We start from the raw sequence: 24,937 nt of genomic DNA, 5'->3' as shown, positions 1-24,937 counted from the left end.
CAAGCCAGGTGTCTCCCATCCTGTATTTGTGCCTTTCCCTTTTTTTGCCCAAGTGTAGTACTTTACATTTCTCCCTGTTAAAATTCATCTTGTTTGCTTTGGCCCAGTTGTCTAATCTGTTCAGGTCATTTGGAAGTGTGATCCTGTCCTCTGGGGTATTAGCCACCCCTCCCAATTTGGTGTAATCTGCAAACTTGATCAGGATGCCCTCAAGCCCATCATCCAAGTCATTGAGAAAGATGTTGAAGAAGACTGGGCCCTTGTATTCTCAGCAAGTCCAGAGTGCTGTATTTAGAGGTGTTTGCAGCCCACGAATGCCAAAAGGCTGAAGACAAAAAGGAAACCCACACAAAAAACAGTCAAGACAGATCAGGTGTGAAGTACCAAAAAGAAAAAGAATGAAGATCACCTTTATTACCCCCAAAACCGTAATGACCATTTGACATTATAGTGATTTTCTCATTTATACTTGTGACTTCCCTACATTAGGAAGCAAAAATCAGAGAACACAAACACGATTGGTTGAATCAGAGACGGCACAGCATTCTATTAGAAAACAAAAAACCAGAACACACGAGTGGAGCAAGTTAGAAATGGTGTGGGTGGGGGGAAAAGACCCATTCGCAAACCATTCTCCTCTAGCCCCACAAAATCTGAACAAGAATAATTGAAAGAACAGAGCAGTGGAACTAACAAATCTTCTATACTTGCTTTTAATGATAATGTAATCTTTAGATTTTACTTAAATCTGCGTTTAGTTTATAACAGGCATAGGCAAACTTGGCCCTCCAGATGTTTTGGGACTGCAACTCCCATCATCCCTAGCCAACGGGACCAGTGGTCAGGGATGATGAGAGTTGTAGTCCCAAAACATCTGGAGGGCCGAGTTTGCCAAGCCTGGTTTATAAAGTGTTAAAAACTATCTCTTCAAACATTTTTTTAAAAAGTTTGCATAGTCCCATTTTCCCTTTCCAAAAATATCTGAATATAAACTGAGCGCGGCTCTCTTCTGAGCCTCAATAACTTTCCCAAGAAAATAAACATGATCTCTCTCATATTTTTTTTTCTAACCCTCTCAAAAATATGGGCTTAAAAAACAAAACTAGCAAACATTTTCTCTTGAAGCGAAGGAAAAGAATCAGAGGCTCTACTCTTAAGTTCCAAGTTCCTTTTACTTCTCCAGGGGAAGGGGAAAATATCTCCCCCCACTAGCCAAAGAGAGAAGGGGAAAGGTTAGGACTGATGGGAACTGCAGTGCACCAATATTGAGAAGGCCACATGTTCCCCAATCCTGATGTAGGATGGCAGATGCAGTCAGCCCAAATTGGGGACTCTGCAGAATGAGACCCTTGGGATGTGGAGGGCTAAAGATCCTACAAACACTTGCTACTAGGCAGAGAGTGGATCGGGCCCTATGAAGAACAGCCCTGTCCACAGGGCAAAGAAACAATGGCATACCTTTCCTTAGCTAGCTTGAGGAGGGGAGCAGGAAAAGTGGGTTCATTTAGCAGCTCCTGAGATCAAGCTACAGGGGAGAGATCTGCTCTCCTCCTTGTCGTTCCCCCTCTCCAGGAGAGGTGCATTTCACATGGGAGATTTAATGTGATGCGTACCAGCTACGGGGCCTTCCAGAGGTTCACATTATGGGCACAGTCCAGCTGCGCAGTTTGTTTTTTGTTGTCAAGCAGGGGTGGGGCGGGGGCGAGAATACACCAAACGAAATATCAACACTGTTCAAGACCGTCAATCATCACGGGCTTTCTTTACAGAGGAACAAACACGCCTTTGAAAATAAGGAAATAAATCTTCTCAACCAGCCAGGGACAGCCAAGGGAATTTAGGACATAACTACTTTTTGCCCCTCCCCGAGTGCTGAGCAAACGGTGAAATTCAGTTACCTGATCCCTTTCGCCACCATTCTAGCCTTCAGGGTCTCGACTGAGCCCATCTCCATCATCAGTGCAGCAGGAGATTGGCACGATTCACTAATGCTCAATGTATTATCCGCAGGGGAAAGGGGCCTCATTCACTACCCACCACAAATACCACTACACTGAATATAATACCCTTTGCATTCTGCAGATCAGATTCACAGAGAGACAGGGAGATACCAAAACACAAAAAGTCTAGGTTGCAGGAGAGCTGAAGCTCAACCTGTTCTCATTTGGCACTGGACAAAGGAGGACAAAGATACCAGCTCTGCTCCCTAGCAGCTAACACAGGGATCCCCAAACTTACCCAGCTTCGGGCCGGATGCCCGCCGCGCCGATTGCGTGGTGGGCCAGACGGTGGGGGAGCATGCGCGCCCATGCGCATGCACAAACGCTGTTTCTGGCACACTCCTGACCCGGAAAGCGCCGGAAATAACTTGTGCACATGTGCAGAAGCCTCCTCCGACCCGAGCTATTTCCGTCGCTTTTCCGGGTCAGAAGTCGGCAGCTGCACCGCACCGCGCCGGTAAGAGAGGGCGGCGGCAGGGGGTGGCCCCAGGGGGGCTGAATAAAAGAGCCTTAGGGGCCGTATGTGGCCCCCGTGCCGTAGTCTGGGGACCCCTGAGCTAACAGCTTTCTCCAACCAAGTACCTCCAGATAAACTGGTCTACAACTGCCATCATCCCTGATGATGGGCCCTACTACTGGTGCTGATGGGAGTTGGGTCTGTTCTGTGTAGAACTAACATTGGATACAAACATTTGCCCCTAGAAAATCTTTTGCATGACCTACCCGAGGGCTGTGAATTTGATGGAGGTGTTCTTGCAAAAAATCCTGAAACTTCTGGATTTTAAAGCAGTATATCAAAATTGTGAGGCTTCACTGGGTTCCAGCTCTGTCTCACACATTAGAATAATAATAACCACCCCCCCGACACAAGATAGCAATGAAACAGTGATTCCCCTCCCAAAAGAAAGAAAGAAAGAAAGAAGGAAAGAAAGAAGGAAAGAAAGAAAAGAAAAGCTGCAAAACACCAGCCTGCTGGGTTCATAAAGAAAATTCAACATAAATTCAAGAATTAAAAAAAAGAAAAAGGTCTCCAGGCGGGATCAGTGGTCTGAGAAGTTCAATTAAGAAACAAAAACAAAAAACAAAAAACAAATACAACCATTATCTTCCAGTTAACTAGGAACAAACACACCAACCATGCCAAGAAAGACAGTGCTTGTGATGCAACTAACATTTTAAGCAGCAGCAGCAGAATGGTTGGCCAAAAAAGTCCCCAGCACCCCCATCACAGATCCTATTCAACTAGCGAAGTGCACTTAGGGAAGAGCCATGGATGGAATTTTAGGATTGGGCGAGAAAATCTGAGACCCCTAAGACTCACTTGAAACAAAACTGGTTTAGCCTTGAAAGCAAGACCAAGTGGCTAGGCACAGCAGAGCACGCAATTTCATAATAGCAACGCATTTTAGAGTCAAAGGTTCAAGAACCTAACAAGCCGTCGAGAGCACTGAAAGATGTTACTGCCTGGGGTCTGCAGGGAGCTGTCGCTCCAAACTTCTGGTGGGCAATAGTTTGGGGAAGGTCACAACAGAAGGATGCCCTTGCCCCCCCCCACTTCCTCCTGATCATGCACAAAGCAATTAAGAGGCTAAAGGCTGGGAGTCTTTTGTGATGTTATAGACTCAGTGGCTGATTTGGCCACTGAAAGAAAACTACCGGTAAGTATGTAGACCAGAGCATCATCTCACTAACTTCCTACCAGGGGAGAGGCTGAGCAACAATTTGAGCAACTGGTTAATGAAAGAATTCCTTCCTTCCCCACCCCCACCCCTGGTAATGATTACACCCCACAACAAGTCTTGCCAGCTTTCAAGGGGCTCTAATAACTCCGTTTTTAATGAGGCACAAGCACAGAGGAATTACAGCCCTCTGAAGAAAGCATCCTTACTCCCCTTTAGTAGATCTGGGAGGTGAACCTTAAGCCCACCAGCCTAATTAGGGTCTATCCATTTGGTCTGTGAGGCTCTTTTGGCCAAGCCATGCCCACCTGCCCTACACGGCAACTGAAAAGAGGGGCTTGTAAACATCACTGCTTGGCAATGCCTACAGCAGGCATCCCCAAACTGCGCCCCTCCAGATGTTTTGGCCTACAACTCCCAGGATCCCTAGCTAACAGGACCAGTGGTCAGGGAAGATGGGAATTGTAGTCCAAAACATCTGGAGGGCCAAAGTTTGGGGATGCCTGCTCCAAAGCATGTAAAGTGAAGGTTGTGTGGCACACTTCCACCTCAGGACACAGTGGCCTGGTTGGTTCACAGAGACAGCAACCCTACAGAGCCCTGTTTCCTTTCCCAATTCCCACCCACCCACCTGAATTCCATCTGTGGCACTCCATTCATTACAAAGATGGCTCTCAGCCCGCTTGAGTATAAGTAACGGGGGTGGGGAGAGAGAAAAGGAGCAGAACCATCCCTTCTACTTTGCTGCAGGTGATAAAGTGTGCATGTGTGTGCTTTCATGTACACAAACACCCGGTGCTGAGCACATGTGCTAACAGAACATTAATGGCCTTGGCCACACTCTTCTCAACAGGCAGTGCCCCCCAAATGTATATGCTGTCTGCAGAGTAGCAGACGTGAAAGTGAGGTGGGGAGGGTGCTAAATGGAAAATAGCGTATAGGCTGAAACTATACACAAGTAGTGCCAGTGTCCTGCCTGCAAATACAAGACCTAGAAATACAATTGCCAGGATTATAAGGGTGGAGAGAAAATTGAGCTTTCTCTTTCTCCACTTGTGCAGACACGAACTGTTATTCCCACCCCCTTCAAGGTCTCAGTGTTGGAAGGTGAAAGACGAAACAAAGCTCAAGCAGCAATTATTACAAAAACCCAATCCGTCACCATGCTCCAAATCAGGCACCCCCAAACTGCAGCCTTCCAGATGTTTTGGCCTATAACTCCCATGATCCCTAGCTAACAGGACCAGTGGTCGGGGAAGATGGGAATTGCAGTCCAAAATATCTGGAGGGCCGCAGTTTGAGGATGCCTGCTCCAAATCCTGGTAAACTAGAACCCCAAGATGGCAGCTTCCTCCCAGGAAAACCAATATCTCCTGCAAGCAGAAATCTACCACAGCAACAAGTAGACTGAACTAGACCCTGTCTTTCTTCTGTGCTAAGTGTTCTACTTCAGAAGAATGTTTTTCTTTACATAGGGGGAGCATGAAAAAACCGGAATCTCTCCTGTTTTAAGTTTACCTCTTTGTTCTGCTGCTGGCATTCAGCAGATTTCGCTTGGTTCAGCAAGGGATGGAGTAGAGAGTCCACGGGCCAAAGCAGGAGCCTCTGGGACAGATTTTAGGCACATTTTAGGCAAAGGGAGAGGAGGCTGGACTCCTTACAGCAGCAGCAGCACCGATACCCTATTCCAAATCAAAGCCGAAAGACTGGTAGGGGACAGGGGAAAGAACGATCAACCATGTTTTAGTTTTGGAAGAGTGTCAAAACTCTCCTCGCCCAGAACGGAATAAAAGACAACCCTAATTCAACACATTTTCTGACCCAGAAAGCAGCCGTATTGGGGCATGTTAAATGATTTCTCCTACTGGCCTCACAATGAGCAGACAGAAGCGTAATTACTCTGATGCCCAACTGTTAGAGACACCCCCACCAACCTATAACATCGGTTCTTTGTTGAAAAAAAAAAAAAGAATGAAGAGTGCAGGTTCCACTTCTGAAAGTGGCCTTTCAAGGGTACGTTCGGAATCTGGAACGTGCTCCGTCTAATGAAAACTGAGGCCAGGCACCCCTTCCATGCCCTGCAGTGGAGGGCAGGCGGGGGCGGGGCGGGGGGCTGCTGCTGCTGCAATACCAAGACGTGCTCAGCATTCGTAATTCTTTTGTTTTCTCTCTTTCTTGGAACAATTAAGTTCTATTTTTCAGCAACTCTTGACATGCACTTTTGGAAGAAAAAAAAAGGAAAGGAAAAGCCATTTCCTATGAATGGATAATCTTTGGGGCTGTTGACTTTAAACTTTAAATTGCATTCAGCTAACGATGCTTCTCCTCAACCCCGATTTGATTTGGGGAGGTTGGGAGGTTGAGAGGAAGCATTCAAAGTGGTATAACCCAATGGGCTGAGATACACAGGACCAGCAAAATCCTACACGTGAGAAGATAAAGTGGTTCAATGGAATGAGGGTTTAACATGGGAGTGCAGAGTTGCCTGACGAGGAAGATTGGCAGGAAAATTCTGGGACATTGCCAGATAAATCTGAGGCAGCATGAGGCAGATTTGGGCAAAAGTGCATGTTCTGGAGTGTCAAGTCCTCGGAGAAGGTTCTGCAGTGCCCACATGTCAGGGAACAGGTTTGGGGAAATCCTGCCTGGAATGTTGCTTGAAGAGAGGTTAGAAAAGGAAGAAAGGATGGCATCCACCACCACCACCGCTGCAGATGGGGAAGGAGACTGTTTCCAGCAGGTCTACTTGCTTCTGTTCACATTTAATGGGTTTCGATTACCACTGGCTCGTAAACTCCAGATGAGACTCTGTGTAAGAAAGAGGGGAGGGAACCATTATAATCTCTGTGTGAGCAAGGTCCCGTTTGCAAAGAGCTGGAACTTAAAAACGAAGACACGAAGAACTGTTCTAATGGAGATATTGAAGGTAACTAACCTGGCCTGAAATCATACGTCAGAAAGCTTTTTTGGTGGGGGGTTTTCGGGGGTGGGTGGAGAAAGAGAGAAAGAGACACACAGACATTGCTTTAATTCAAGACAGTTTACCATGTTATTCGCAGGGCATGTCAATACTAGTAAAAATGGATTTCAATGGAGCTAAATATCAGGATTCCTTCTTTTTTCATGCATGCCATGCTTTTAGCAAAGTTTGCAGGTAAGGTCACATCCTCTAACTTAGTAGTAGATAATGGGTACTATGATTTCGTCAGTGAAACGGCCTAAGACTTGTGGATTTGTGCTTACAAAACAACACCTGTGATTTATTATTTTACAACAGAACAGAAGGCTTCAAAGAGGTCACTCAGGACTACAGCATATATGCTTTGCATACAAAAGATTCATGATTCAATCCCTGCCATCGTCTGGTTACCGGTAGGCAAGAATCCTGCCTGAGGTCAATAAAGACCAGGGGTTCCCAAACTAAGGCCCGGGGGCCCGATGCGGCCCAATCGCCTTCTAAATCTGGCCGGTGGACTGTCCGGGAATCAGCATGTTTTTACATGAGTAGAATGTGTCCTTTTATTTAAAATGCATCTCTGGGTTATTTGTGGGGCCTGCTAGGTGTTTTTACATGAGTAGAATGTGTCCTTTTATTTAAAATGCACCTCTGGGTTATTTGTGGGGCATAGGAATTCGTTCATATTTTTTTTCCCAAAATACAGTCCAGCCCCCCACAAGGTCTGAGGGACAGTGGACTGGCCCCCTGCTGAAAAAGTTTGCTGACCCCTGATAAAGACTGACATAGTGTTCACCAACTCCCATCAGCTCCAACCAAGAGTCAGGGATGATGAGCTGTAGTCTGGGAAAGCTAGGGTAGACAGCACTGAGCTAGCCTGTCTGATATGGAAAGCATATGGTTGCAGAGGTGACCGAGCATGCGTTAGCCAAAACAGGAGTACCAAAAGAGCACCTCCCAAGGCCTTTTACAGTACTTCAGTATTTCTTAGGCACTGCTTAGATTCCCCCCCCCAAATGAGCTCTTGCCATTCATTTCCAAAGTTGTGGATTAACTGAAAACACACATCCACAAGATAGCAGCAAAAGCATCAATAATAATAATAATAATTTATTATTTATACCCTGCCCATCCTGGGCGGCTTTCAACGGAAAAATGAAATAAAATAATCTATTAAACATTCAAAGCCTCCCCAAACAGGGCTGCCTTCAGATGTCTTCTAAAAATCTGGTAGCTGTTTTTCTCTTGGACATCTGGTGGGAGGGCGTTCCACAGGGCGGGCGCCACCACCGAGAAGGCCCTCTGCCTGGTTCCCTGCAACTTGGCTTCTCGCAACGAGGGAACCGCCAGAAGGCCCTCGGCGCTGGACCTCAGTGTCTGGGCAGAGCGATGGAGGTGGAGACGCTCCTTCAGGTATACTGGACCGAGGCCGTTTAGGGCTTTAAAGGTCAGCACCAACACTTTGAATTGTGCTCGGAAACGTACTGGAAGCCAATGCAGGTCTTTCAAGACCGGTGTTATGTGGTCTCGGTGGCCGCTCCCAGTCACCAGTCTAGCTGCCGCATTCTAGATTAATTGCAGTTTCCAGGTCACCTTCAAAGGTAGCCCCACGTAGAGCGCATTGCAGTAGTCCAAGCGGGTGATAACTAGAGCATGCACCACTCTGGTGAGACAGTCTGCGGGCAGGTAGAGTCTCATCCTCCTACCCTGGACACAGAATTGACCTGCGTCTCCATGGACAGCTGTGAGTCCAGAATGACTCCCAGGCTGCGCACCTGGTCCTTCAGGGGCACAGTTATCCCATTCAGGACCAGGGAATCCTCCCCACCTACCCGCCTCCTGTCCCCCACAAACAGTACTTCTGTCTTGTCAGGATTCCACCTCAATCTGTTAGCCACCATCTATCCTCCAACCACCTCCAGGCACTCACACAGGACCTTAACCTCCTTCACTGGTTCTGATTTGAAAGAGAGGTAGAGCCATCTACCCAGGGGCATGGCCTAAACCTAGTCTTTCTAAAGGAATCTGCTAGGGAACTCATACCTGTTGGCAAGCTGAATTCCACTGAGTGTAGTTGTGCCATCTCTGCTCACAAACAGTCTCAGGTTACTATCTGTAAAGAACAACAAAAAAAGGGGAAGAGGGAAATATAACACTGCCACAATCCTCAGAGGGCCTCCTGCCAGCTATGCAAAACTGCTGAGCAAGGCAAGGCATTTTCACAGCTGCCATTTTTGCACAGCCATGAGATTACACAACTTCAGCAGCAGAGAACCTGCTTAGCCGAGTGTTTGGGAAAGTGCTCTTCGTCCTGGGTACATTGCTGTGGGTTATTCCCCCAAGTGCGTTGCTGTGGGTTATTTCCCCCCCCCCGGGCCTAGTGGGGGCCTGGCATGGGCTTACATAAAACAAAGGCCATGCTGTGGCCTGCGACCCGGGCGGTCGCCCTTCCGCCCCCTCCCCCGGGGCTAGTGGGGGCCTGGCAGGGGGCTACATAAAACAAAGGCCGTGCTGCGGCTTGCGATCCGGGCATTCCCCCTCCCCCCCCGGGCCTAGTGGGGGCCTGGCAGGGGTCTAGGGGTCTGATAATGGCCGCCTTGGTGGTTTCAGTTGCTTGGTTGATGATGTCATTATTTGGTTTGTGGGTGTGGTGTAGATTTCACAGGAAGGGAGGGGGTGTACTGTGGGAGGAAATCCACCTGAGGGCACTGTTTTACTTTGTGGAAAAACAGGTTTCTACCTGCCCAGCTGTGAGATTTGATGGATTTTTTTTTTCTAACAACGCTCGGGGAGTGGCATGGATCGTTGTGTCAAACAGTTCCAAACTGTTTCCTTCCGATTTTACTCAAACGCTATCATAGAGTTTTTATTCTCACTATATTCTTTTTACCTATTTCTTATACCTATCCCACTTTTTGACAAATTCTTTCTTTACCTTTCAAACTGTTTGTTAACCAGTGCCATTTCAGCCAATTCCTGCAATTTATTCTGCCACTTGGTAATTTCTGGAGTTCTTTCCAACCTTTGGCAATAACGATACGAGCCGCTGCTAAAGAATCATAGAATCATAGAGTTGGAAGAGACCACAAGGGCCATCCAGTCCAACCCCCTGCCAAGCAGGAAACACCATCCAAGCGTTCTTGACATATGCCTGTCAAGCCTCTGCTTAAAGACCTCCAAAGAAGGAGACTCCACCATACTCCTTGGCAGCAAATTCCACTGTTGAACAGCTCTTACTGTCAGGAAGTTCTTCCTAATGTTGAGGTGGAATCTTCTTTCTTGTAGTTGAATCCATTGCTCCGTGTCTGCTTCTCTGGAGCAGCAGAAAACAACCTTTCTCCCTCCTCTATATGACATCCTTTTATATATTTGAACATGGCTATCATATCACCCCTTAACCTTCTCTTTTCCAGGCTAAACATACTCAGCTCCCTATGCCGTTCCTCATAAGGCATCGTTTCCAGGCCTTTGACCATTTTGGTTGCCCTCTTCTGGACACGTTCCAGCTTGTCAGTATCCTTCTTGAACTGTGGTGCCCAGAACTCGACACAGTACTCCAGGTGAGGTCTGACCAGAGCAGAATACAGTGGTACTATTACTTCCCTAGATCTAGACGCTATACTCCTATTGATGCAGCCCAGAATTGCATTGGCTTTTTGAGCTGCTGCATCACACTGTTGACTCATGTCAAGTTTGTGGTCTACCAGGGCTCCTAGATCCTTTTCACATGTACTGCTCTTAAGCCAGGTATAGAAGGATGTCTAGAGAAGGATTTCTCTAAATTGTATTGGAATATCTTTTTGGAAAGCGATACTCAACAGACAGAAAGATCTCTGGTTAAAGCCAGTTGTCGTTTCAACCAGAAGTTCAAGGGAAGAACTTGGGCCGCCTTAGGTTGCTGTGGGGAGCTTCCGGCCAAACCCCACCAATGCACATAGGAGGCAAAGCCTTACAGAATACAAACCTCAAGACCATGGAAACACGGTCTAGTAAATACTAGTCAACTCACCTTCAGTGTTGCTGACATCCGTGAAGTCCTGGCTCTGCATGATTTTCTCCACTATGTCATCCGCATCGATCCGGGTATCATCCACCCAGGTGGGATGGCTTTCCACAGAATCCTTTTTTCTCCTTAGGAAGAGAATATGGGAAAAAAATAGAGAAAAGTGAAGGAGGCTAGCCTGATAAGGAAAACCTGAATTTCTGCTTGAAAGTTCTGCTTTTATATCCAAGAATTTATGTCCCACATATTTAAGTGTCACTTTTAACATTTTAACCTACTGCAGACAATGACAAAATTAGCTATAGGGTAAACTGCCCATTTGGCCCGGGATGATGTACCCAGGTACATGCCCTCAGGTATTAAGTCTATGTCTCAGGTACATATCTGCAAAGCCTGAGCCGTCTTTGTCTCTTTTGCCTAGAAGCAGAAGCAGAGATTCATATTTTCTTTAAAAATCATTTCTAAGTCTGTGCTCTCTGTCCCACTAAAGAAAGGAGGTGATGGAATCATGTTCTGACAAGCGCATCCTTATTTGAGATACCAACCACCTGGTTTTAGTATGTACATTATTCTTCTTTAGGAAGACGATGTTCAAGGTTTCTGAAAGGCCTAGAACTGTGATAGGAAAGGAATTCTTGCGAAAGCAGGACATGGGTTATGTGGACTAGACTAGAGTATTCAGATTTCAAATATATATATAAATATATATGAATGTATCTAATAATCATTTTCCCCTTCTGTATCACTTCTTTGTACAGTATATCAATAATGTATCTGTAATGGAAATAAGGATGTTGGAATGTACCTGTGTAGGGAACCTAGCTTCTTTCTGTAATGGGACTAGATGTTGACATGAGTCCTACAGAAAGGGAGGGGGTTTGGTTTGGAGGAAGGCTGCTCAACGGAACTGGGTGAAAGTTCCATACTTTACAAACCACTAGGTCATTGTAACCCTAAGTTTTGCCTGGACAAACCTTATAAGGAATAGCGGTCCGTCATCCTAAGTGAGATAATTGCGGATATTTCATTTATAGTCATTAGGTGGGCTTTCTTAGAATGGGAGGTCTCTTCCTAGAATAAGGGTGGAACTGTTCAAATAAGGTCTGAACGGAAGGGCTTTCACCCCTAGGATTGGTTGTTCTTTGTTCTTTTAGAATGAATTTCATTGGTTGTCCTGTGTTGCAATATCTGGTCTAAAGGTATATATTTTGTTGGCAAATGATGTTCTGGGCCAGCCTATGCTGAGTCGCTTTCTTGCAAGCTCGCAATAAAGAACTTTTTATACTTTCAAACTCAACCCCACATTTCTGGAAGTCTTATTCGCCTTCGCAGCTGCCCAATAATTTGAACCCGCTTCTCAGGTACAAGAGTGAGACAATTTTGGACAAGCCATGCCCACCTGCACCACACCTGATATCATGTATGACTTCAGATGTGGGGTAGGTAAAGCCAAGCTTTGACCAGAAGGGTATTTGCAGGCACTGCAGATTGTAGGCACTGTGAAAGGTGCATCACATAGCCACTCCCAAGCATGAGACAACCACCTGGTTGCTGGGTGCTTAGGAAGCACTATGCAAGAGACTTTGGCATGTGTCAATCACCTGGCACCAAATGATTGACAGGCCAGTTATCCTGCCCACCTGCCAAAGCTGGCCAGTGGGGAGGGGGGCAGAAATAAATATAATATATCTGGCCACCATGACTTCACTGTGTAGGTCTGGAAACACTATTCATTGCAGCAGGCAGCCCAGAACTAGAAAAACCTGAATTCTGATTCAGAAAAAGGAGAAATGTGCCCAAGATTACTGGGAAACGCCTTTAACTCAGTGCCATAACACATGGGACTGAAACTGCCTTGGTCGCACTGGTTGATGATCTCCGGCAGGCTAGGGACAAAGGTGAGAGTTATTTCCTGGTTCTGCTGGATCTCTCAGTGGCTTTTGACACCATCGACCATAACATCCTTCTGGACCGTCTAGAGGGGTTGGGAGCTGGGGGCACTGTGTTCAGAAAGTGGTGTTGGGGGATGAGTGTTCAGACTGCTGGGCTGTCACTTGTGGGGTGTCTCAGGGTTCCGTCCTCTCCTCCATGCTTTTTAACATCTACATGCAGCTGCTGGGAGAGATCATCAGGGGGTTTGGGCTGGGTGTTCATCCATATGCGGATGATACCCAGCTCTACCTCTCTTTCAAATCAGAGCCAGTGAAGGCGGTGAAGGTCATGTGTGAGTGCCTGGAGGCGGTTGGAGGATGGATGGCGGCTAACAGATTGAGGTTGAATCCTGACAAGAAAAGAAGTACTGTTTGTGGGGGACAGGAGGCGGGCAGGTGTGGAGGACTCCCTGGTCCTGAATGGGGTAACTGTGCCCCTGAAGGACCAGGTGCGCAGCCTGGGAGTCATTTTGGACTCACAGCTGTCCATGGAAGCACAGCTTAATTCTGTGTCCAGGGCGGCTGTCTACCAGCTCCATCTGGTACACAGGCTGAGACCCTACTTGCCCGCGGACTGTCTCGCCAGAGTGGTGCATGCTCTAGTTATCTCCCGCTTGGACTACTGCAATGCGCTCTACGTGGGGCTACCTTTGAAGGTGACCTGGAAACTGCAATTAATCCAGAACGCGGCAGCTAGACTGGTGACTGGGAGCAGCTGCCAAGACCACATAACACCGGTCTTGAAAGACCTACATTGGCTCTCAGTACGTTTCCGAGCACAATTCAAAGTGTTGGTGCTGACCTTTAAAGCCCTAAAAGGCCTTGGTCCTATATACCTGAAGGAGTGTCTCCACCCACGTTGCTCAGCCCGGACACTGAGATGCAGTACCGAGGGCCTTCTGGCGGTTCCCTCACTGCGAGAAGCAAAGCTACAGGGAACCAGGCTTAGGGCCTTCTCGGTAGTGGTGCCCACCCTGTGGAACGCCCTCCCATCGGAGGTCAAGGAGATAAACAACTACCTGACATTTAGAAAACACCTAAAGGCAGCCCTGTTTAGGGAAGTTTTTAATCTGTGATATTTTAATGTATTTTCGTATTTGTTGGAAGCCGCCCAGAGTGGTGGGGGAAACCCAGCCAGATGGGTGGGGTAGAAATAATAAATAATAATAACAATAATAATAAGCAGGCAGCCCAGAACGAGAAGAACCTGAATTCTGATTCAGAAAAAGGAAAAATGTGCCCAAGATTACTGGGAAACGCCATTGACTCATTGCCATAACACATACTTTGAATGAGTAAGATCCCAAGCATAGACTCCATCGCGTCCAGTTTAACTGGTGGTGGAGAACATGTAGCCCACCTGGTGTTGCTGGACCAGAACTCCCAGCATGTCTGGCCACTTGTTGGTTGGGGCTGATGGGAGCTGAAGTTCAACACCACCTGAAGGGCTATATATTTCCATACCATTGAATTAAAGTGTCTTTGGGATCTGTGGTCTTAATTTGGGATAAAGAAGTTTCAAAAGTGCTCCACCAACCAACCAACCAACAGTTTCTCACCTGGATGATCTGTCCAACAGAAGGTTTGGTCTTGGTGGGCGAGGTGGTTTCTCCGGCTTGTGCTCCCGCTCACCTTCTGGGCACTCCACTGTCATGCTGAGCCCTCCTGAGGCGCTGCTGCTGGTGGACGTGTTGCGGCGGTGGGTCAGGTCAGACAAGCTGGAGGATCGTGAATGCTCGGTGCTGTAGCCTGTAAACGGATGTATCAGGTAATACAAGCAACCCACTTATCCACACCACAGCCACCAGGCACAAGGGTTTGCATGCAGTTTGCTCCACCAACAAGGAAAGCTTTAATCTGCTTATAAACAGGACACATATAGTAGGGTGGGTCATAAAAAAAATAAATCCGAAAATGTTTCCTCCCTTGATCTTATCTCAGGCGTATGGTATAAACATAGTCAAATTTCAAATTTGGGACAAATCGCTTAATATTTAGACCCTGCTCCTCCAGATTGAAATTTTGCCTCACTATGAGTGATAAAAACATAGGAATTTGATTCATTACTGCTCTCAAGCCAGGTGTCTCCCATCTTGTATTTGTGCCTTTCATTTTTTTTGCCCAAGTGTAGAACTTTACATTTCTCCTTGTTAAAATTCATCTGGTTTGCTTTGGCCCAGTTGTCTAATCCAGGCACCCCCAAACTGTGGCCCTCCAGATGTTTTGGCCTACAACTCCCATGATCCCTAGCTAAGAGGACCAGTGGTTGGGGAAGATGGGAATTGTAGTCCAAAACATCTGGAGGGCCGAAGTTTGGGGATGCCTGGTCTAATCTGTTAAGGTCATTTTGAAGTGTGATCCTGTCCTCTGGAGTATTAGCCACCCCTCCCAATTTGGTGTCGTCTGCAAACTTGCTCAGGATGCCCTCAAGCCCATCATCCAAGTCATTGATGAAGATGTTTAATAAGACTGGGCCCAAGACAGAACCCTGTGGCACCCCACTAGTCACTTCTCTCCAGGATGAGGAAGAGCCATTGATGAGCACTCTTTGGGTTCAGTCAGTCAGCCAGTTACAAATCCACTGAATGGGAGCATTGTCTAGCCCGCAATACTTTGCATTTCCCTAGGAAGCTATGCAACAAGCAAAGTTACCAGAGATTTTGGACTGCTGGCTGGCGTAGCTTGAATTCCGTGAGTGTCCGGAATGGAACACTTCATCAGGACTTGACAGGTTCTGGTCTGGTTCTTCTGTTACACCTGATAAGGAAAGGAGACAAGGACATGGAAATATGCTGGGAGGTGTCAGCTATGTGGTTTCTCTTTCTCTAGAAAAGTTCCACAGGCTTTCTGTTTCCACTGGCATGTAGTGAGGAAGCCACGCCATCAAATGTCAATATTATCTGTGCAACAGCTCTGGAACTGCCAAGCAATTTCCCACAATGATTGCATGAGGCTTTCCCTTGGACTGCCCCAACCCCCCTCCTGAGATGCACCAGGGCCAGCGCGTCCATTAAGGCTTGATGCTAATTCAGAATGTGGTGGAGACATAGCAAAAGTGCTTCAGAAAACATCGATTACCTGTACCCGAACCAAGAATGGTGGGCCTGGGCTTGTTCTGACGGACTGAACCAATGGTGGCAGATGTGCTACTGGTGGGAGTTGTGCTGCTGCTGGTCGTCCCCTCCCCTTTACAGGTCAACTGCAGGGTCGAGTCCTGGCCTGGTATAGTAATGGATTTGGCTGTGGACGGAGGCCTACAAAAAGCAAACACACAGAGAGAGTTTAACACAGGCATCCCCAAATTGTGGCCCTCCAGATGTTTTGGCCTACAACTTCCATGATCCCTAGCTAACACGACCAGTGGTCGGGGAAGATGGGAATTGTAGTCCAAAACATCTGGAGGGCCAAAGTTTGGGGATGCCTGGTTTAACAGGATGACCACAGCGATCTAGGAACATTAGCAGTAGTCAGTCAGCCAGGGAACATTTGCACCGATTCTTTTGCTTTGCTGCATTCATTACAAGGAAGAATAGAGGCAAGCAGGTTGTAAATAACAACATAACAGAAAGAAGGGAGGGAGAAAGCATTGCTCATGAGAAGTTGAGGTACTTGCTGGTATGTCCTTGAAAAAAATTCTGTAACAGCTGTGTAAGTGAAGTATGCATAGAATCATAGAATCATAGAGTTGGAAGAGACCACAAGGGCCATCCAGTCCAACCCCCAAGCAGGAAACACCATCAAAGCATTCCTGACAGATGGCTGTCAAGCCTCTGCTTAAAGACCTCCAAAGAAGGAGACTCCACCACACTCCTTGGCAGCAAATTCCACTGCCGAACAGCTCTTACTGTCAGGAAGTTCTTCCTAATGTTTAGGTGGAATTTTCTTTCTTGTAGTTTGAATCCGTTGCTCCGTGTCCGCTTCTCTGGAGCAGCAGAAAACAACCTTTCTCCCTCCTTTATATGACATCCTTTTATATATTTGAACATGGTTATCATATCACCCCTTAACCTTCTCTTCTCCAGGCTAAACATACCCAGCTCCCTAAGCCGTTCCTCATAAGGCATCATTTCCAGGCCTTTGACCATTTTGGTTGCCCTCTTCTGGACACGTTCCAGCTTATCAGTATCCTTCTTGAACTGTGGTGCCCAGAACTGGACACAATACTCCAGGTGAGGTCTGACCAGAGCAGAATACAGTGGTACTATTGCACCACTGCAATATGATATGAAGTAAAACACTAGCAAGCTGAGATTGAAATATTTTAGCATGTAAACAGAGGGCTCTGATGCGGCAATCAGGGCTCCATTTTGAGTATAGTGGTACCTCGGTTTATGAACACAATTGGTTCCGGAAGTCTGTTCATAAATTGAAGCGTTCATAAACTGAAGCGAACTTTCCCATTGAAAGTAATGGAAAGTGAATTAATCCGTTCCAGATGGGTCTGCGGCGTTCGTAAACCAAAAATTCGTAAACCGACGTGTTCGTAAACCGAGGTTCCACTCAGTGGAACCTCGGTTTATGAACACCTCGGTTTACAAATTTTGGGTTTACGAACGCCGCAGACCCATCTGGAACGGATTAATTCACTTTCCATTACTTTCAATGGGAAAGTTCGCTTCAGTTTATGAACAGACTTCTGGAACCAATTATGTTCATAAACCGAGGTACCACTGTACCTGTTGTGAAGCAACAACAGAGAATATATCTTTAACTGTAGCTGTTGAAGCAGAAGTACCTTGTGAATAAGTGGTTGCTGACTGGCTAGCAGCCCTCTCCAAAGCCAGCAGCCCCCACCCATGCCACGCAGGGACTCTTAAACCAGCCAGCAACAACACACAGGCACAGCACCGGCAGAAATGCCTCCTACAGTTCAACATCAGAGGTCCTTCTGTGTGTATTCTCTCTCAGGCAGGCACACAAGGACGAGGTATTTTCAGTGGTGGCTCCCTGACTGTAGAATACACTCCTCAAAGAGCTGTGCTGGGTGCCATCATGATCAACCTTTAGACACACCGGGTGAAGATGTTCCCATTCACTCAGGCATTTGACTCTTAATTGGTGTCATATGGCACAATGCCTTTGCCTGTATTGGTGTTCATCTTTTGGTAGGGTGGGGTGGAATTTGTCTTTTATATGTTACAGCAGGATAACATAATGGAGTCCTTCTGGACTCACAGCTGTCCATGGAGGTGCAGGTCAATTCTGTGTCCAGGGCACTTGTCTACCAGCTCCATCTGGTACGCAGGCTGAGACCCTACCTGCCTGCAGACTGTCTTGCCAGAGTAGTGCATGCTCTGGTTATCTCCCGCTTGAACTACTGCAATGCGCTCTACGTGGGGCACCGGCCTTGAAAGATTTACATTCGCTCCCAGTACGTTTCCGAGCACAGTTCAAAGTGTTGGTGCTGACCTTGAAAGCCCTAAATGGCCTCGGTCCAGTATACCTGTAGGAGCATCTCCACCCCTATCATTCTGCCCAGACACTGAGGTCCAGTACCGAGGGCCTTCTGGCGGTTCCCTCGTTGTGAGAAGCCAAGTTGCAGGGAACCAGGCTTAGGGCCTTTTCGGTAGTGGCGCCCGCCCTTTGGAACGCCCTCCCATCAGATGTCCAAGAGAAAAACAGCTACCCGATTTTTAGAAGACATCTGAAGACAGCCCTGTTTATGGAGGCTTTTAATGTTTAACAGATTATTTTATTTCATTTTTCTGTTGGAAGCCGCCCAGAGTGGCTGGGGAAACCCAGCCAGATGGGCGGGGTATAAATAAGTTGTTGTTGTTGTTGTTGGGCGGGGTATAAATAATAAGTTGTTGTTGTTGTTGTTGTTGTTGTTGTCGTCGTCGTCGTCATTATTATAAGCACTTTTAGTCAAGAATATTTTCAATTTTAGAATTATGTACCGGGTAGGCTTTTATACATGTGAGTCGCTCTGAAACATTTTAGGCAGTAAGTGACAAATGCAAATGATAGTGATGATTTTCTTACTGGTGAAAGAAGCACTGGAATCCTGGACTCCTCTGGGAGGAAGGGTGGGGTTTTACGGTGATTACTTTTTTACAACCTCATTTCCCCTGTATCATAATTTGATGAGCTTTCATTAAAGATTAGATGAAATCTTACTTTCAAAGAGATTTGATAAAAAAAAATGATTTTTTAAAAAATTATTCATCAGTTTTTTGACCAGTTTTGAAGTCACTGTAAGCAGATATAAAATTAAACCCAAACTTTAGAGTCACATATATACAACATTATATAGGGTCATCAAACCCACAAGGAAGCTTTTTTTAGCTGCAGTAACAGTATAGACGCCGCTAGAGGGCGATTTTTGTGACCTCTCCTGTAGGTTCTTTTCCCAGCATGTCCGGCAGGGTCTGCTGGCTGAGTTTTGAGGTCCCAAAAAGGGGCTTTTACCTTGCGCAGGTGTGACATTTGTATAGCCTATCCTGACTATAAGTTCGTTGTATATCTTCCTACTAGCGAAATAAGTTGTTTTGCTTATCTCATCACTCTTTTTTAATACCGATCCATTTTAATACCGATCCAGATAGCTTGATATCCTATCTTCTGAAAGACAACTATAGCTGTATATGGTTCTCTAATATTTCCAACAAACTCAGACAACTAGGCTTCTCAGTGGATTCCCTCTTGACATATGAGGACTCATATATCTTTACTCTTATTAAGCAGAGACTGCTTGATATTGAACTCCAGAAACTTCATCCTGCCCAACCTCTAGTATGCTCGCCTGCCTTCTTGGGGCTGCCGCCACACCAAGGATTGATACCTAATTATATATATGACCTGGTGTCTCCTTTTTATCGCAGAGTATTTATGTTGGCCCGCCTAAATGCTTTTCCATCCTCTGTGCTATCCGGAAGACTCAAAGGCATCCCCTACTGGAATAGATTATGCCCTTGTGGCCAGAAAGAGGTAGACTCTATGGCTCACATGATTCTGGACTGTCCCCTTTCTAATTTTTTTGATTTTGGCCCCCTCTTATCCTTTATGAGACCTGGAACCCTCCCCAACAAGGAAACAGTGGTCCAGCTCTTGCTGAGGGATGTCTTCCCCGAAATTACCAGAATTATGGCCCACTACTTGTCCAGAATTTATGTAATTAAAATCAATACATCTAGCCTTCAACAATGATAGCTGAGGATCCCTTGTGTGCCTCTTCCTCCTCCTGCTCACCATTATTTCTGTACGATGTAGAGTTACTATTTATACTAATGACCTATATGCTTTGTATGTTTTGTCTTTGTTTTTATATTTATATATATATGCCAATAAAGGTGTTGAATTGAATTGAATTGAGTATAGCCTATCTTGCTAAGAACACTCGCCATTGTGGAATGTGGCGTTGTGTCCAAATTTGATACGAAATATATCTAGAATTGTGAATACAATTTGATGAAATGGTAAAACGGCATACAGAAAAATTAAAAACGGTTTCTGCGTGACCTTTTTAAATATTTCCATGGAATATACCTCATTTTTGTCATTCATAGGCAAAAGTTCATCCATTTGTGCTACAGGAAATAATTTTTAAGAAAAAAAGGAAAAAGTCATCACCCTAGTGGGGTATCAATCAAAATGAATTAATAAACTGAATGAATCAATACTCTCTTGACTGCCCCAGGGCAGCAGAAAGCAGTTCCCACCAGCAAACAGCTTTACTATAGCCACTGTTGAATGTCACCCTGTAGAGAGGTGACCTCCAACAGGCAAATACTCAACATTACCGTACATCCCAAGCCACACACCCTGCTCAGGTGTGAGAGGGAAGCAGGCAAAGGCATGACAATCCTGGGCTTTGCACCCAGCTCCTCGCCATCTATTTCTAGCGTAGAAGTGTTTGGAAGCACAACAGCAGACATCATTTTCTCTCTGAACTCTGCCTGCTTTACTCAAGTCCCTCTGCTGACAAAATAATGGTAAAACAAAACAAAACAAAACAAAACAACCACTCACGTTTTGAAGCAAGGATCTCCAGAGAGCAGGGACATGCCAATCGTTACCTGAGGAAGATTGAAATGAAAGCCTTGAAAAGAAATATGTAGACCACCCTGGTAATTCATAAAACAAAAGCATATAAACCATAGTTTTAAAACAAACCAGAGTTATGGGTTTAGAAGTTATTGGGAACTGTCGTTGGAGTTTTGTTTCTTTTCCCTTCTTAAATGGAAGCAGAGGCTTTCCATCTCTTTCTGACCATAACTATTTGGACAGGATTTAGTTTCAGCCAAGAGAGCTGTCTCTCAAAAGTTAGAGGAGGCTGACCACCAAAAAGTTAGAGGAGACTGACCACCAATTTTGACAGGTTGTGGCACTTGTTCACCGACAAATTTGGGCTTATCACCACCAATGAAACTTTCATCCTATTTAAATACTTTATCTGTTGTGATGTATAGGTACGCCTTTATAAAAGCCAGATTTAATGCTTTCCCATCGAATGTTATGAGTAACCGACTTTCTAATGGCCACATCTGTCTTCTATGTGACTGTAATAGTGGCTTCATAGAATCTTTACAACATATAATCTTTTGCTGTCCACTTCATGCGACGGCTCGGTCTAAATTTCTGACCCCACTTCTATCAAAAACTGCTGACGGAACTCAGGAAACTAAATTAATTTACCTACTGAATGATGATGATGACCCGAGTAGATCTCTTATGGTCGCTAGATTTTTTATTACTGTTTTATTTCATAAGAAAAGAAATGGAACACTGCACAACCTCGAGAGTTTTGTCAAAACCAAGTATCATAAGGGGAGTTAAGTATGATGTATATTAGATTTATATGATGCTTTAAATTAAGATCTCAGACGGATTATTTATCCAGTATATGGGTTAATTGAAATGAAAAAAATGTTATTATGGCGGCTAACAGATTGAGGTTGAATCCTGACAAGACAGAAGTACTCTTTGTGGGAGACAGAAGGCGGGCAGGTGTGGAGGACTCCCTGGTCCTGAATGGGGTAACTGTGCCCCTGAAGGACCAGGTGCACAGCCTGGGAGTCATTTTGGACTCACAGCTGTCCATGGAGGCGCAGGTCAATTCTGTGTCCAGGGCAGCTGTCTATCAGCTCCATCTGGTACGCAGGCTGAGACCCTACCTGCCTGCAGACTGTCTCACCAGAGTGGTGCATCACCCACTTGGACTATTGCAATGCGCTCTACATTGGCTCCCAGTACGTTTCCAAGCACAGTTCAAAGTGTTGGTGCTGACCTTTAAAGCCCTAAATGGCCTCGGTCCAGTATACCTGAAGGAGCGTCTCCACCCCCATCGTTCTGCCCAGACACTGAGGTCCAGTACCGAGGGCCTTCTGGCGGTTCCATCATTGCGAGAAGCCAAGTTGCAGGGAACCAGGCAGAGGGCCTTCTCGGTAGTGGCACCCGCCCTGTGGAACGCCCTCCCATCCAGATGTCCAAGAGAAAAACAGCTACCAGATTTTTAGAAGACATTTGAAGGCAGCCCTGTTTATGGAGGCTTTTAATGTTTAATAGATTATTTTATTCCATTTTTCTGTTTTCTGACCATAATAAGGGAAAGGGAAGGGCGCGCTTGCAAGCCCTTGGCTTGTTGCAGTTTGTTACCAAAGCAGGAAGCTGTGGTTTCCCTTTACGTTTGAACCAAGTCGAAAGGAACTAAAATTGCCCCTAAAAGTGATGACAGCATAGCTCTAGGCAATGTGTGTGGATATGGATTTTTGCTGATCATATAGTTCTCCACATCCTAAATGGGAAACTGTTTTTTCCCACTGGGTAGGGAACCAGGAGCTTCAAGTTCCTCCTGCCAAAACACACCAGAACCGGAAGAAATAAGAGGTTGGGGAGGGAGTGGAGTAGAGAGAAGGATTTTAAATATATACACATTCAGGCTGAAATTCAGAAACAGCACCTGCCCATGGAATTTCTGAGCATTTACCTTCAATATGGAATTATCCTGCCGAGTATTCTTGGTGTCATATCCCTCCAGCAAGCAGCACCTGACAGTGAACCCGGAGCCTGCAAATTCTGCTAGATTCAGATCAGCAAAACCCAGCTGGAAAGGCAACAGAGTCAAGATCAGCAAAACCCTGCGTGAAGGCAAAGTGCACTGCACATTAAACCAAAAAAAAGAAGACCACCAAGTGGGACAGGGCCAGAATTATTTGCGGCATCCAAATCCCATTTTGGAACATGCCCTGTTACTCACCTGCAGGAAACTTTTGGAAAAGTTTTGTTCAGGAAACATTTACAGAAAGGGTGGAAGAAGGTTGAATCCTGACAAGACAAAATCCTGACAAGACAGAAGTACTGTTTTTGGGGGACAGGGGGAGGGCGGGTGTGGGGGACTCCCTGGTCCTGAATGGGGTCACTGTGCCCCTGAAGGACCAGGTGCGCAGCCTGGGAGTCATTCTGGACTCACAGCTGTCCATGGAGGCACAGGTCAACTCTGTGTCCAGGGCAGCTGTCTATCAGCTCCATCTGGTACTCAGGCTGAGGCCCTACCTGCCCGCGGACTGTCTCGCCAGAGTGGTGCATGCTCTGGTTATCTCCTGCTTGGACTACTGCAATGCGCTCTACGTGGGGCTACCTTTGAAGGTGACCCGGAAACTGCAATTAATCCAGAACGTGGCAGCTAGACTGGTGACTGGGAGCGGCCGCCGAGACCACATAACACCGGTCCTAAGAGACCTACATTGGCTCCCAGTACGTTTCCGAGCACAATTCAAAGTGTTGGTGCTGACCTTTAAAGCCCTAAACGGCCTCGTTCCTATATACCTGAAGGAGCGTCTCCACCCGCGTTGCTCAGCCCGGACACTGAGATCCAGCGCCGAGGGCCTTCTGGTGGTTCCCTCACTGCGAGAAGCAAAGCTACAGGGAACCAGGCAGAGGGCCTTCTCGGTAGTGCCACCCGCCCTGTGGAATGCCCTCCCATCGGAGGTCAAGGAGATAAACAACTACCTGACATTTAGAAAACACCTAAAGGCAGCCTGTTTAGGGAAGTTTTTAATCTGTGATATTTTAATGTATCTTGGTATTTGTTGGAAGCAGCCCAGAATAAATAAATAAATAAAGAAATAAAGAAATAAATAAAGAAACAGAACTGCTGTTCTGGCAAGGACAGCGTTAACCTGCCTGGAGTCATTGCATAACTAAGGACACAGAAGACACTAGGGTCAGTGATGTGGAAAAACACACACTCCTATGCATGCACGCACACGCACACACACACACTACAACATAATAAGACAGTCTTTGTATTATGCCACCCCAGAATGCATTGCAGCAAGCACACCGAGAGATGAAAGGATATTGCTGTAGTAGATGAAAATCAGTGCACTGTTCCTAAGGAACAAGACTGGGAGACTGCGCAGAAAGAAGGCTTCGGACTTATTTTAAAATTCTGGGGGATGAGTTGGAAGTGTTCTTGTACAGCAAAGCCAGATGGTGAAGTGGAGGAACTTGCCACTAGAGTATGAGATGTCCAACTGACGGAGGGTCTCCACCCCCCATCATTCTGCCCAGACACTGAGGTCCAGCGCCGAGGGCCTTCTGGCAGTTCCCTCGTTGCGAGAAGCCAAGTTGCAGGGAACCAGGCAGAGCGCCTTCTCAGTGGTGGCGCCCGCCCTGTGGAATGCCCTCCCATCAGATGTCAAAGAAAAAAACTACCAGATTTTTAGAAGACATCTGAAGGCAGCCCTGTTCAGGGAGGCTTTTAATGTTTAATAGATCATTTTATTTCATTTTTCTATTGGAAGCTGCCCAGAGTGGCTGGGGAAACCCAGCCAGATGGGCGGGGTATAAATAAATTATTATTATTATTATTATTATTATTATTATTATTATTATTATTATTTATAACATTCTCACATGCTGACCCAGCTAAAGATAGCAAAGGACACTTTTAAGGGATATGTTTTGAGGAGTTAAAAATCCATTATTGTCTCCAGTGATGAGAAGGACTGAATGCAGTTGTGAATTGGGGGGGGGGAGAGAGAGAGAAAGAGGATGGCACCAGCATTGTTATAAGCCACCTTTCTAGGTAAATGGCCTTCCAAAGCAGATTACAAATGAAACAAAAAGTACAATAGCACAAAATTTAAAAGTGAGACAGACACAAGCTAATGGATATCACGGCTGGAAAGCCGGTGCAGGGGAGGAATAGGTCTCTGGGGCCTTATGCAAAGCAGGTATAATAATAATAATAATAATAATAATAATAATAATAATAATAATAATTTATTATTTATACCCCGCCCATCAGGCCAGGTTCCCCCAGCCACTCTGGGCGGCTTCCAACAAAATATTAAAATACAGAAATCCATCAAAAAATTAAAAGCTTCCCTAAATAGGGCTGCCTTGAGATGCCTTCTAAAGGTCTG

At 46.0% G+C, this 24,937-nt stretch overlaps 1 protein-coding gene across 2 annotated transcripts in view; it reads right to left on the bottom strand.

Annotated features, from left to right (window-relative positions):
- Positions 1 to 2,636: 2,636 nt before the first annotated feature.
- The window catches only part of EEIG1 (estrogen-induced osteoclastogenesis regulator 1), a 56,289-nt gene continuing 33,988 nt past the window's right edge, over positions 2,637 to 24,937 (bottom strand). The window contains exons 5-13 of one of the 2 annotated variants that reach the window (XM_060270484.2): positions 22,495 to 22,611; positions 20,538 to 20,584; positions 15,648 to 15,823; positions 15,222 to 15,326; positions 14,129 to 14,318; positions 10,645 to 10,766; positions 8,679 to 8,748; positions 6,615 to 6,640; positions 6,322 to 6,487 (exon numbers count right to left, since the gene is read on the bottom strand). In XM_060270484.2, the coding sequence (XP_060126467.1) occupies positions 6,456 to 6,487; positions 6,615 to 6,640; positions 8,679 to 8,748; positions 10,645 to 10,766; positions 14,129 to 14,318; positions 15,222 to 15,326; positions 15,648 to 15,823; positions 20,538 to 20,584; positions 22,495 to 22,611 (885 nt within the window). In that variant the 3' untranslated portion in view covers positions 6,322 to 6,455. Of the gene's footprint in view, positions 6,488 to 6,614; positions 6,641 to 8,678; positions 8,749 to 10,644; positions 10,767 to 14,128; positions 14,319 to 15,221; positions 15,327 to 15,647; positions 15,824 to 20,537; positions 20,585 to 22,494; positions 22,612 to 24,937 lie in introns of both variants that reach the window. The other variant, XM_060270486.2, reaches the window with a different exon arrangement.

Source organism: Zootoca vivipara, chromosome Z2, assembly GCF_965207765.1.
Source record: "Zootoca vivipara chromosome Z2, rZooViv2.hap1.1, whole genome shotgun sequence".
Taxonomy (NCBI): Eukaryota; Metazoa; Chordata; class Lepidosauria; order Squamata; family Lacertidae; genus Zootoca; species Zootoca vivipara.
This window is presented reverse-complemented; position numbering and strand designations above follow the sequence as displayed.